The sequence below is a fragment of the Nansenia antarctica genome (genome assembly GCF_963989245.1).
Source record: "Nansenia antarctica genome assembly, chromosome: 1".
Lineage (NCBI taxonomy): Eukaryota > Metazoa > Chordata > Actinopteri > Argentiniformes > Microstomatidae > Nansenia > Nansenia antarctica.
This window is the reverse complement of record NC_137674.1, coordinates 65,307,510-65,320,268: the sequence shown is the minus strand read 5'-3', so window position 1 is coordinate 65,320,268 and position 12,759 is coordinate 65,307,510. Positions and strand designations below refer to the sequence as shown.

The 12,759-nt window shown below is 47.7% G+C and overlaps 1 protein-coding gene across 2 annotated transcripts; it reads right to left on the bottom strand.

Moving 5' to 3' along the window:
• Positions 1-9,103: 9,103 nt before the first annotated feature.
• LOC308175921 (heme-binding protein 2-like) lies at positions 9,104-12,248 on the bottom strand. 2 transcript variants are annotated; one of them, XM_080550499.1, is made up of 5 exons: positions 12,129-12,248; positions 11,674-11,805; positions 11,301-11,436; positions 10,561-10,741; positions 9,104-10,252 (listed from the first exon to the last, which is right to left on the bottom strand). In XM_080550499.1, exons 2-5 carry the CDS (start codon positions 11,749-11,751, stop codon positions 10,072-10,074), a joined length of 576 nt encoding a protein of 191 aa, XP_080406625.1. In that variant the 5' UTR covers positions 11,752-11,805; positions 12,129-12,248; the 3' UTR covers positions 9,104-10,071. The 2 variants fall into 2 exon arrangements, with proteins under 2 accessions (XP_080406625.1, XP_080406626.1); XM_080550500.1 differs by lacking the exon at positions 12,129-12,248 and adding an exon at positions 12,047-12,110.
• Positions 12,249-12,759: the final 511 nt, after the last annotated feature.

The following is a 12,759-nucleotide window of genomic DNA, read 5'->3' as shown; positions in this document are numbered from 1 at the left end:
TCTGTCCTGGTCTTTCATTACAATCCTGTGTGTGTGTGTGTGTGTGTGTGTGTGTGTCTCCCTCTGTCTCTATCTATCTCTGTCTATCTATCTCCTTTCATTCACACTCAAACTGCCTCTCCTCTACCACTCCATCTTGCCCTGTTGTGGTTGTTATGCCCCACTCCCTCACTGTCCCTCTCCATTCAAAGTCTCTTTCCCTCCCCCTTCCTTTCTCTCCCCCCTTTTTCCCGGACTCTAGTTTACTCTGGCTTCTGTTTCCCCTCTCCCCATCCATCTATCCTGCTGATTTTCAGCTGTGTGTTTTCCTCTGCACTTTTCTTTTTCCATCTGTCATTCTCTCATCCTCTCTCCTCTGTCCTGTCCTCTGTGACTCCTCTCTCCCTCTCTCTTTCTATCTCTGTCTCTCTCTCTCTCTGTCCTGCTCTCTGTCTCATACTGTCTCTGTCTCTCTCTCTCTCTTTCTGTGTCCTGCTCTCTATCTCTCTCTCTCTCTCTCTGTCTCTCTGTCTCTCTCTGTGTCCTGCTCTCTACCTCTATCTCTCTCTCTCTCTGTGTCCTGCTCTCTTCTCTCTCTATCTCTCTGTCTCTCTCTCTCTCTCTCTCTCTCTCTCTCTCTCTCTCTCTCTCTGTGTTCTGCTCTCTTCTCTCTCTATCTCTCTGTGTCTCTCTCTCTCTGTGTCCTGCTCTCTGTCTCTCTGAGTTAGGAGGGGGCATCTGGTCCCAGGAGAGGTCTGTTTAGTGGAGGGAGGGCAGGAGGGGGAGGGGCCAGCTGTATGTGAGGGGAGGAGAGAAGAGATGGAGGGAGGGAGGGAAGGGAGGGAGGGGGAGCGTGTAACGTGAGATCGCCTGCAGCGGCTCAGGCAGTCGAAGTGCAGACGTGAGCGAGGGAAGAGGAGGAGAGAGAGAAAGAGAGGAGAGAGGGAGGGGTGGAGTTCTGAAGCAGAGAGCGATAAAGAGAATGCAAGAGGCCAGTCCAGCACATCTTCATATCTCCTATGCTCTGCTGCGGGATATCTGACCATCCGCGGAGGGTGTGTTTGTGTGTGTGTGTGTGTGTTTGATCTGTTGCTCTGTGTGTGTGTGTGTGTGTGTGTGTTTGTGTGTGTGTTGCATCTGTCTGTGTGTAACACTTGTTTTTCTCTTCCCCAGGTGAGGTGTTTGACCCCAGGACGGCTGACTCTTCGCCGGCCCCCTCCACCAAAGGGGTCCCTCCGCGGGACATGGTGACCCCCACCCGCCCCCGAACCACCGAGGACCTCTTCGCAGCCATCCACAGGTACCGACCCCCCTCCCATCACCCCCCCCCCCCCCATTCCCCCATATACCTCTGCTATCCCCAATGCTCCGTTCTCATTCCCGTGTCTTTAAATTTCTCTCTTCTCCCTCCCTCCCTCCATCTCCGTTCCACCACAACACTCTCATCCTTAACCCTCTGCTCCTTCCTGTCATCTTACCACTCTCCTCAGCCCATTACATCTCCCCCCCCTCCCTCAATCCCCCCCTCCCTCCCTCCTTCCTCTCCCTCATTCCTTCGCTCGATCTCTCAGTCATAACTTTACCCGGGCTGTCCCATCTCATAGCGCCCACATCAGTCACGGCGGCAGCTCTGTGGCTACTCTGAGCCTGGTGGGAGAGAGCAGCTTCCTCTGTAACGTGTCTATCAACCAGAGACAGGCTCTCTCTCTCTAAGTGAGTGGTCTGCCAGTGGACAGACAGACAGACAGTACCTGGGTGTTAGATCAGATTAGTTTAGCCTCGCTAGCAGGTCCAGGCAGTACCTGGGTGGGAGATTAGCTTAGCCTAGCTAGCAGCATCCAGCATCTCTTAAGTGGGCGAAAAGCCTGTCATTTCATTCATTCATTATTAAGCCACTCCACACTCCGTTTCCTCCCGAGGTCCTAATCTAGGTTACAATTCTGAATGGCCTCTCTCTCTCTCTCTCTCTCTCTCTCTCTCTCTCTCTCTCTCTCTCTGTATCTCTGTATCTCTGTATCTCTCTCTCTCTCTTTCGCCTCTCTCTCTCGCTCTCTTTCTTTCCCCTCTCTCTTTCTTTCCGTTCTTGTCAGCCTGTGCTTCATTGGGTCACACATGTGTATATGCGTTCAAATGGAAGAAACACACACATGGATCACTCACACAGCCAACTTGTGTGTGTGTGTGTGTGTGTGTGTGTGTGTGTCTGTCTGTGTGTTATGTGTATCCCAGTCACGTGTAGCGGTGCGACACCGAGTTCTCCCCGAGCCCCACAGGATTTAATTTCAGGGGATTTTATATTGTGTGTGCGTGTGTGTGCGAGTGTGTGTGCGTGCGTGCGTGTGTGTGTCTAAGACTGTTTACTTTTTCCTGCTGGATTGCTCCTCACTCTAATATGCTACACACAGATATAAGGGGGTAAGTTTGGCCTGAGATGGAAAGGCCACAGCGTATAGATATAGAGCTTGGGGCACCAGCTGCTGGTGCTGACGTGAGGTAAATCCAAGTCTGTTTTCCTAGTGCTCCCTTAGCTCCTCCAATCCTCTATAAGCTCTCTCTCTTTGACAAACACATACACACACACACACACACACACACACACATACATACATACGTACACATACGCACGCTCATACACACAAACATGTATACATACACACTAACATACACACACAAACACACTATAACACACACACACAAAACGAGGAACAATCCATGTCTTTCTTTTCTCTATCATCTTTTGTTTACTCCCTTCTACCTTTCCAATTCTCTCACATTTTTCCTTCCAAGGGTTGGTGTTTGTAGTTTTTGCGTGGGTAGTTTTGGTGTTTTGTAGTTTTGCGTGGGTAGTCTTGGTGTTTGTAGTTTTGCGTGGGTAGTCTTGATGTTTGTAGTTTTGCGTGGGTAGTCTTGATGTTTGTAGTTTTGTGGTTGAAACAGCATCAGTCAGATCTAGAGCTGTTCAGTTAAATCAGGTGAGGAAGTGATGTTATGTAACGCTGAGGCTGAGGCTGTAACCTGTAGGCTAATGTTCCGTGGGAGCTCTCAGGGGACACCGTTATATCAAGGTTGAATTTGGGGCACAGACATTCTGCCATCATCCCAACCAGAACTTGGCTCCTGTTACCATTCTCATTTGCGCAATCTCTCTTTTCTTGTGCTGTCTTTTGCTATACATAGTTCTCTCTCTTTCTATCTGTCCCCCCACCCTTCTCTATCATTGCTGTTTTTCATCATATTACGTGTTTGTTATTTCTTTTCTTGGTTCATTTACCTTTCTCTGTCTATGGATTTAAAATGAGGATTAAATATTGTGTCTCCCTGCCCCCTTCACGCTCCCTGCCTCCTTGGTCATCCCTTTATCACTGTCTTTCTCTTCTCCTCCCTCTGTTACTCTTCCTCCTATTTGTTTCTTCTTCCCCTGTGCAGCGGGGGAATGCTACATGTGAGCGCCCCCTGGCTAGAAAGGTGTGCAGTGGCAAGTAGCCCATTACTGTAATTGGCCGGTCCTGTTTCCACCCGTATAGTGACGCTAGTTCTGGATTAGCGTTCAGCGCAACCCCTGGGTTAAATATGCAGTTTTCCCCCCTTTACGCTTATCCCATAGCCCCTGCTAGGCTTTAGCGCAATGCTTATGACTGGGAACGCTTCCCTACTGTTTTGTGTTTACATTAGATAGTTTGATATAGTGTGGATTAATTTGGCGCAACCCCTGCTGGCGATGGGGCTGAAGTGTCTTAAGTGATTTAAAAAATGGCTCTGGGCACTTTTCCCAGTTTTGTGTTATTGATGAATTCCATTGTGTCACCTCTTAGTGTTTCTGTGAAGTTGCAGCGTGTGCAGTTTTTCTTTGAAAGTTATTGCTTTTAAATAAAAGATTTAAAACCTCCTCGGCCCCAGCACCCGCACACTACTCATTCCCCCTATTGTTATTCCTGCTTCCCCAAAGGCTTTTAACGTGGTGTGCACCCCCTGGTATTGCCGGGGGGCATTTCGCATTGGCGAAATTGGGCCACTGTTCAGAAGGGTGTGTGCCTTAAGTCTTATTAGGAAAAAGCTTCTATTTTTTTCTTTTTTAAATAATAAAACTGGCTTTCACTGGTTTGAATATATGTCTGTTTCATTGCTCCCTGGTGGGTTGTTCAGCTGCATGGATGCATCTGAATTTACATTTTTGGCATTTAGCAGACGCCGTTATCCAAAGCGACTTACAACAAATGCATTTGTCTAAGTAAGTGAATCATCTATCCATCAGTCATCGTAAAAATAAATAAATAATCTATGCCATGACCAGGGGCCATTGGCAGTTACCCGTGCTAGAAGAAGGAAGAATTATAAATTAGCCTGACAGTTAAAGTGTAATCTGAATGGCAATTGAACACCTGTGTGCACAGTGAGAAGACCTACCTCTAGTCCCTCTCTTCCCCTCCGCCTTCTAAACATTCCCCAGACCGCTGCCCTTCACGAGGCCTCGGCCATCTCCAACATCACTAACCCTGTTCTCCCGTTCGTCAACTCATCATATCTGGTTGTAATAGAATCCAGCAACTAACCCGTCTCTCCTCCTTCACCCTCAGGTCCAAGAGGAAGGTCCTGGGTCGCAAGGAGTCTGAGGACGAGCGGTCCGCGAGCGCCTCCCCGTCTCCCCCTGTCACCCCCACCGGCGCCTCCCCGGTCCCGGTGGCCTCGCTGCCCCGCCAGGCCAGCTCCATCCAGCGCAGCTTGCGGAAGTCGGCCACCAGCAGCGACACCTTCAAGGCCCTGCTCCTGAAGAAGGGCAGCCGCTCCGAGACCAGCTTCCGCATGTCCGCCGCCGAGATGCTGCGCTCCACCGACCCGCGCTTCCAGAGGACGCGCTCCGAGTCCTCGCTCGACTCCTCGCCCGTCTTCTCGCCCTCGTCGCCGACTACGCCACACAGCCCCGTCGGCTCCCCGGGCCGCAGCAAGCGGGCGACAGAGGAGTGGAACCGCAACGACGGCCTGGCGCTCTCCTCGCCGACGTCTTCGTTGTTGCTGAGCGGGATGAAGTACGGGCGGTCGCGCACGCCGCCCTCCGCCGCCAGCAGCAAGTACAACGCCCGCAACCGCCTCCTCAGCAGCCCCATGACGGTCATCTGCGAGCGCGAGGGGGAGCTAGCGGAGAGCGCGGAGTACGCCGACGTCCCCCCCGACAGCCGCTGCAGCCCCCTGCCCCTGCCCCTCCCCCTGCTACAGGACTCTAACGGCACTTTATCCGAGGAGGGCAGCAGTTAGAGACTAAGAGACACACCCCCCTGACTACGGGGAGCTGAACTCACACATGGACGCCGGGGAGGGGGGAGGAGCCAACGGTAGGCACTCTGAAGACTCTGACCCCTCCAAGCCCCACCCCCCTGACTTCAGGTCCTGTTGGTTCTGGACCTGGTTCTGAGGATGTGGACCTGTCAGGTCCGGTAGCCCTCACAGACTGGGCTGTACTTAGTCTGAAGTGGAGACCGGTTAAACTGCAGCTTTTCAAGACTCACCCCCCCCCCCCCCGCCCTTTCTTTCTAATTTGTGCTTCTTTTCATGACCTTTGTGTTACAACTATTAATCATTTTTCCAAAGCCTGGTGTTCCCCAATTTTTTTTTTAATTGTTGGCTCTTTTTAATTTTAAAAATGTCTCCTGTTAGAATTTTGGAGGTTTCCGATTCTATGCAGGGGGTTCCGTAGGTTTTAGAAGGTTTCTTTGGGTCAAGAACTGGGGTCAAGGCACAGGCTAAAGTGATAATGAAGGAATTGAAGACGTGATGAGTTATTTTGACTTTGCTGCAGTGGTGCGAGTAGCTAGGCCTTCTGGCCTAAGTGGAACTTGAAAGTGTGCTAGGGGCTTGGGTTTAAACGCCTTGTATTTCTGCTCTGCTTGCCGCTTTTCTCCTGTTGGCTTCAGAGAGTGCTTTACAATGCCATGGCTTGCGAGTATATGGTAGAAGATTCTAGAACTTGTGGATTCTAGAACACAATGGTACATCAAGCAGTTCCAGGTCATAGCTTGTTTTTCTTTCTACTCTTTTGAAGTCAGTGGTTTAAGTTTGCCTGGCTGGAATGGCCATGGGGCCGAGGCACAGGCAGGATGAGGCACATGTGGACAATGGCTCGGACTACATGACAGAGACAACATGGTGGATTTACAATGAAGGTTTGGAAAACCTTGGGTGTTTTGAATTTTAGTTTGTAGATTTGCACTGTCCAATTGTGTTCCCTTTTCTTTGTTTGTTTGTGAAATTGTAAAACCATGTGTTTAGAACTGTTTTTATTAAGCCTGTGTTGTGGTAACTCACACGTTTGGAAATGAAGAATGAATTTACAAAGTAAACAAAAAATACTTGGAAAAAAAAGATACTGTCCTATTTTATTTGATATTTCTGGTTACCAAAGAGCTAAACAATTACATGTAGCCTACTGTTTCTCCTGATGGACACAATCAGAATCTGTGATTGATTGTATTGGACTGGAGGCTTTGGCTGGTCCAGTACTGTGGAGTTTGGTGAGATGACCTGCTAGAACCTTCTAGAACTTATGATAACTATCTGTTTTCCTTTCAACTAGGTTTCTCATTTCCTGTGCAGTTTTATATGGTTCTTTATGTAAATACATAGAAAAGTGTTTTAAGTAACATTTCATTATTTTCAAAGACTTTGTACAATTTTAGAGCCCTTGTTGTTGGAAAAGAGTGGTTTCCTTTTTGTAGACTATTTATTTTGAAATAGTGGGGTTGTGATGTGGTACCCCAGCCCCAGCCAACCAGCAGTCGCGTGAAGGCAAGGAAAGGTTTGGGGCAGGGGAGGGGAGAGCTTGTTCAAGAGGAGAGAGCCTGATCCAGGTTTACAAAGCTTTTACACTAGGGCACATTTTCTAACCTTTATAGAGGGTGTAAAACCTGAAATTAAATTGAAATTAAAGGTACAGTACCAGAAGGAATGATACATCAAAGTGTAAAGGGTGTGAGATAAAGACAATGTTTATGTCTTATAGCTTATTGGCTGCCCTCGATATTGAGTGGTGAAAAATGGTTCGAAAGCCGCTTGTTGCAAAAGCTCAGTAAATCTGGCCCCGGTCGTGTCATGAGAGGCAGTGATAAGTGTGAGACCTCATAACCTCGTAACATCCATAAAGGCTGAGGGCTTAATCACCTGTGACCAAAGTGCCGAGCCCGGGCTCAAACACAGCCATGATTGAGAGCTCAGCTCGACTCAGAACGGGAAGTTGATGAAGTCTCAATCTCACCGAGCTGATGAGGAATGGAGGAAGGAGGTTGGAGAGAGAGAGGGAGTGAGGGAGGGATGAAGTGGTGGATGTGGAGGCGGAGGCAGGCTGCTAACCCTCTTGTGTCTGTCTGTGTAATAAAATATGGTGATATTTAAAGAGCGGGTCTCTGTCTTGTCTCTATCTCTGTCTCTCTCTCTCTCTTTCTCTCTCTCTCTCTCTCTCTCTCTCTCTCTCTCTCTCTCTCTTTCTCTCTCCCTCTCCCTGTCCATATGATTCACGGCCATCTGCCAGCCTGCCGCCCCCAAATCACCGCCTCATTAGTACCGTCGCCATGGCACCCGCACTCATCCGTCACCCAGAAAACTCCACAGAGGCCATCGCTTACCCTCCTCCCCCTTCCTCCCCCCTTCCTGCAGGGTCATCCGTTATGGCCCTCGCCGCTGGACGTCCCATTAGAAGGATGGCCGCATCACTGGGGATCCCATAATATCACACTGGGGGTCGTCGTGGCGACCTCTAAGCCTTATTATAGACTATTGCACCGTCAGGGTTAGGTACTACCATGACAACGCATTAATGTGACTCCATCATCATCTCCAGTGTGCCGTTCACCTCTCATAGACGATACGCTTTTTTTCCTTCTTTTTTTAATGTTTTTTTATGTTTTTAGGGCATTTCTGCTTTATTGGGATAGAGACAGTAGAGATTGACAAGAAGGATGGGTGAGAGAGAGAGAGAGAGAGAGAGAGAGAGAGAGAGAGAGAGAGAGAGAGAGAGAGAGAGAGAGAGAGAGGAGGGATGACATGCAGGATAGGTCGATGGCCGGAATCAAACCGGGGCCCATGCGATTACGTGGCATGCGCCTATAGACGATGCATTATTAAACTTCTACTCTCTATTCACTGTTGGTCCCTGTGACGTCGGGCATCCTGACACCTTTGTCCCTAGGGTGTTATTCCATTGTGGCATGATATCCTTGAATGTTTCCATAGAGACGGTCCCATCTCCAACGCATCACCATTTAGTTCAATATTCAACAGTGCCAGCCATTAGTATTCCACAGACACCTCTTCCCCCTTTCGTCACTGACACCCTGTCACCCATCAATCAATACAGACCCGCCCTCCCATTATCATTCCACTGACACACACACTGCCCTGCACCCCCCTTTTTTTTTAATACTTCAGTGTCACTGTCTGTCACCCATATGCAGACTGTAGCCAGTCGAACTAGAAAGACTGACATGCCATGTGAAATAAATCAGATGTTGTTTACAGTTTCTGTATACTGTTCCCATTCTTTAGCACAAGTGCAAACAAGCACAAAAACTCACCGTTAACTCTGTGTGTGTGTGTGTGTGTTTGCGTGAGAGACCTTGCCACCCAGCTAAGCTCTCTGATGGGGGGTGGGGGTGGGGGTGGGGTAAATGTGAAATGTAAATGTTTCCCATAGTTGATGACCCGTCTCCTGTAAACACCAGGAACAGTGCGCTATGTTGGAGGCAGCGTGACCTGTATGTGACGTGTATGTGACCTGTATGTGACCTCTATTCAAATGTGATCACCAGCGGCGTGCCACAACAGAGTAGGATCCTGGCTCACAACATCATCACAACAAACATCAGCATGAGAACAGTGTGACTTCCCATCAGCAGACCGAGCAGGAGAGAGCGTTCGTGCCGGGAGCGAGGTGTCCTGGCGTGTTTCTGCTGAGTGTCTGAACATGATATTGTTGGGGAACAATTTTCCCAAAATAAAGACAAGGACTCAGCGAATGCCGACCTGACTGCGTGAGAATTAGAGGAGAGGATGAGAAAAGAAGAGAGGAGAGAGTGAGAGGAGGGGTGGGGAGTGCGAGCTATGGATCAGAGTGAAGTAAACAATCCAATGTGCATTTAAATCAGAGTCAATTTATTGTTTGTCTTAAGTGCAGAGATGACAAAAAGTACTTACATACATTTTACAATCATAATTTTATACTGTGTACTTTTCTACGGTACACTGCCATAGGGTGTTGGATGAGTTGAGATGTTTCAGATCCGCCCAAGCAGGACGTTTCACTCTCTAGTGATTCCGTCTGCACATGAGCATGGCAGTGTTATGCAATAGCCATCCAACAAAAAGGCTGCTGAGTGTCATGTCTTGCTTTATGCTAGCTATCTCTAGCCGCACTATTTCCTGGCAATGCCATGTCAGAGCCTACCTTTAGTTGTACATCCATTTATTCATATCAAGTACAGCACATCACAGAATGTAGTACACAGATGATCATCCCATGAGAATTTACCCAACAATTACAAGAAGTTTAGTTTCAGGTTACACACCCTAATGAAGGCAGATATGCATGTCAGCTTATACAGTATTAAGGCTGGTTTGTTTATAGCACCTGAGAGTAACAACATTCAGTAAACAAAGACGTGTATAGTCCCTTGTATTAAACAACAGTGGTGTGACTGCCAATACTGTAGCAGCCTGATCGCTGTCACCAACAGCTCCTGCATACACAGACAACCCCTTAGTATCCTATAGATTCACAGCATCTGAATGGGAATCTCTCTGTGTGAGGTAACCCGTGTAGATATAATATTGGTGTAATGTATAATATTGAATGATTATTACTGGTATATTAGTCACACTTAATGTGGTCATACACACAAAATACGCTCAACGGAATGGTGAGTAAGCAAGGCCTTATTCACAGTCAAACATGGCGACCTCTCCAGGATGTGAGTGAAGACACCAGTGGTGAACGCCTTGGCAGTTGGTTTAAACTTTAACAGATAAAGAAACCACTTTAAAACCAGTTAAAACTATTGATGTACCCCACCACCTTCAACTCCGACCCCCGCCCGCGAGCACACTCTTCTCCTAGTCAGTCTTCTTGAGGAGCCAGACCTCGTTCCTGCGGTTGGTCAGTTTGAAGGGGCTGTCGTAGCCCACGCCGTAGTAGGGGCCGTCCTGGTAGCTGGCCCCGTCTCTCTGGAGGCTCTCCTGCAGCTTCTGACCCTCCTCACGTCTCTTCTGCTCGCTGGTGTAGCCCCCGAATGTCCTGGGTGGAGGAGACGGGAAGGAGGGTCAGGGGATTGCACTTATGAGAGGGGGAAGGAGGGAGGGGAGGGAGAGACAGAGAGCGAGAGGGGGGGGGGGGGGGGGGGGTGATAGAGACATACTAGTGTGATAGTTGATGAGACATACGAGTGTAGAAAGAGGAAAATATCTTAAATTAGGTTTTTTGATAGATTTTTTATGGTGTCATTAAAGACCTGAATAGTTGTATGTACTGCTTTACTCTGGTTTAATTAGTACTACCATGAGGAACCTTTTTTGTCGGTGGGTTATGTCTCCGTCAAACTGTACCTGACATATACGGTGATCTCCTTCCTGTTCTCCACCAACACTTCCGGGTCGTTAGGCTGGGGCGGCTCATCCTGGAGCTCCTCTGGGATGTAGAAGGAGACTGTGACGGTGCTCTCACACGCCGGGCCCGCTCCGGGTTCCACCAGACATGTCACAGGTGCAGTCATCTCTACCTTTGCCTCTGGGAGAGACACACACACACACACAAACACTTTAATAATGATAGGAAATCAGACACTACCCATCAAATCCTCAAGATAGTCCCCTAATGATGACACAAACAGTCTCCTACTGATTTCTTGGGGTAAGTGGCGTAGCACACTAAGGTGCATGCCATATCATCACAAGGTCCCTGGTTCAATTCCGGCCATCGACATATCTTGTATGTCAGCCCCCCCCCCCCCCCCCCTCTCTCTCTCTCACACACACTGTCAATCTCTACTGTCTCTATCCCAAGAAAGATTTTTTTTTTAATACAATGACTTAACACACTCATACATTGTGGATTATAGATTGCATGCTATAAAAAACACCTGACCATACATTAAACAGTACACATTAACCATCATTGAGTGAGACAGGTGCAAAGTACACCTACAGTCACAAGGTGCAAGACGATATGCAGATATCTGGTATGATTTACTCTGTATTTTATTATGAACTGCTTGCCTTGTAAGGTAGGCCTAGTTGCTTATAGCAACATCTAACTCGTGACGACTGCTTGCTGAAATACGACTCACTTTTTTTGTTGTTGCCGTGGATGTAAGAAAAAAGACGCTTAAACCCTGTGCCCATTGCCTCATCCGAATTCATAGTGGTCAGAGAGGTGCTCATCCATTTGGTAGGGTGATAGGTGCGAACCTCGTAGTCTTCAGCCTGAAACACACAAACAAACACGTACACCAGGGTAAATAAATGCAAGCTCAACTTGTTCCCATTTGAATCTGCCAGAATTGTCATCAAAATGCTTAGCGGACCTCAACAGTGTACGTGTGGAGGGTTCAGGGTTGACTCACCGCCACCAGCCCCTACTTGTCCCCAGATGCCCTCATACATGCGTGCTGAGCTGGTGTTGTTGACTCAGGGGGCAACGGAATAAAAATAGTTACCAACCTTATTTTCCTCAACTAGTGTAAACTTCGGGGACTGCATTCCTGACGAAAACAGAACTTGGCCGAGCGTTTTCAGCATGTTGATTCTGGTTCTGATCAGTCGCTCTCAGGTAGATGATCATACAATGATTGACTGCTTAAGCAAAGGGCAAAGAGCAGTCAGCAATTAGCAAACTATTAAAGCAGAACAAACCGATCATTATATGACAACTCTCAACTGGTATGCACTAATGCGTAATTTCGAAAAAAATAAATAATAATCGTTAACAACTTCCGTATCTCACTCACAACAACTGCTAACTATACTAAATAGCAAGGCAAGGTTTCACTAAAACCTAACGTTAGTTAATATGTCAAATTGATAATTAGCCTACCGTTGCACCTTCCTGGAAATCTCTGTAGCAAGCTATATGTTTTCTTTATTTTAATGGCTGAGAAATGAGCTCATACAGTTACCTGTCAACGTTCCTGCAACCAGGTGGTAGTCTTGCGCGCGAATTGTATTTTTATAACACCGACATCTGTTTCATAACAGCAGATCTACGTAACGGTGGGTAAACACTGGTTCACTACCGGGCGCGTTCGAAAATTCGCTCTGAGACCGCCGGAGCGCACACTGGGTTCAACGTCATAAAGTAATTTCATTGGACAAGAGGCCTACCATGAGTGCTGATCAGATTTCCACAGCGTGTTTACGAACGCACACAAAGCTTTTGATTGGTATTTAGTATAATGGTGCGAATGCGATTATATAGCACACCTGCCGCAGCACCGGTTACACAGATGTCATGTTACGAAAGATGCTGCTTAAGTCTGGGGGATTTCCTGGTCCGAGTTTCCCACTTTGGAGGGTAATGTTTATCTGTCAACAACTGGTGTGTTCATGCAGGTGATGCTCTTCGGCGTGTATTAGTTTTTAATAAGATCTTTCATAACATCTTTCATAACATGTTACAGACTGTAAATATGACTAATATAGGGAGCTAGGGGTTCCAGAGAACCATCCAGACGTGCCATAAATGAGCAACACATTTATGGGTTACACCTTATGTATTTATTTGAGTTATCAATACAACAAAATATACAC

Bases quoted from the DNA above. Each gene is read 5' to 3' on its own strand.
- LOC308175921 (XM_080550499.1), bottom strand. From the start codon at position 11,751: ATGCTGAAAACGCTCGGCCAAGTTCTGTTTTCGTCAGGAATGCAGTCC. The intron at 11,437-11,673 runs GTTGGTAACTAT...TGTGTGTTTCAG, and splicing joins CACTAGTTGAGGAAAATAAG to GCTGAAGACTACGAGGTTCG. The intron at 10,742-11,300 runs GTGAGTCGTATT...TGTCTCTCCCAG, and splicing joins CCACGGCAACAACAAAAAAA to AGGCAAAGGTAGAGATGACT.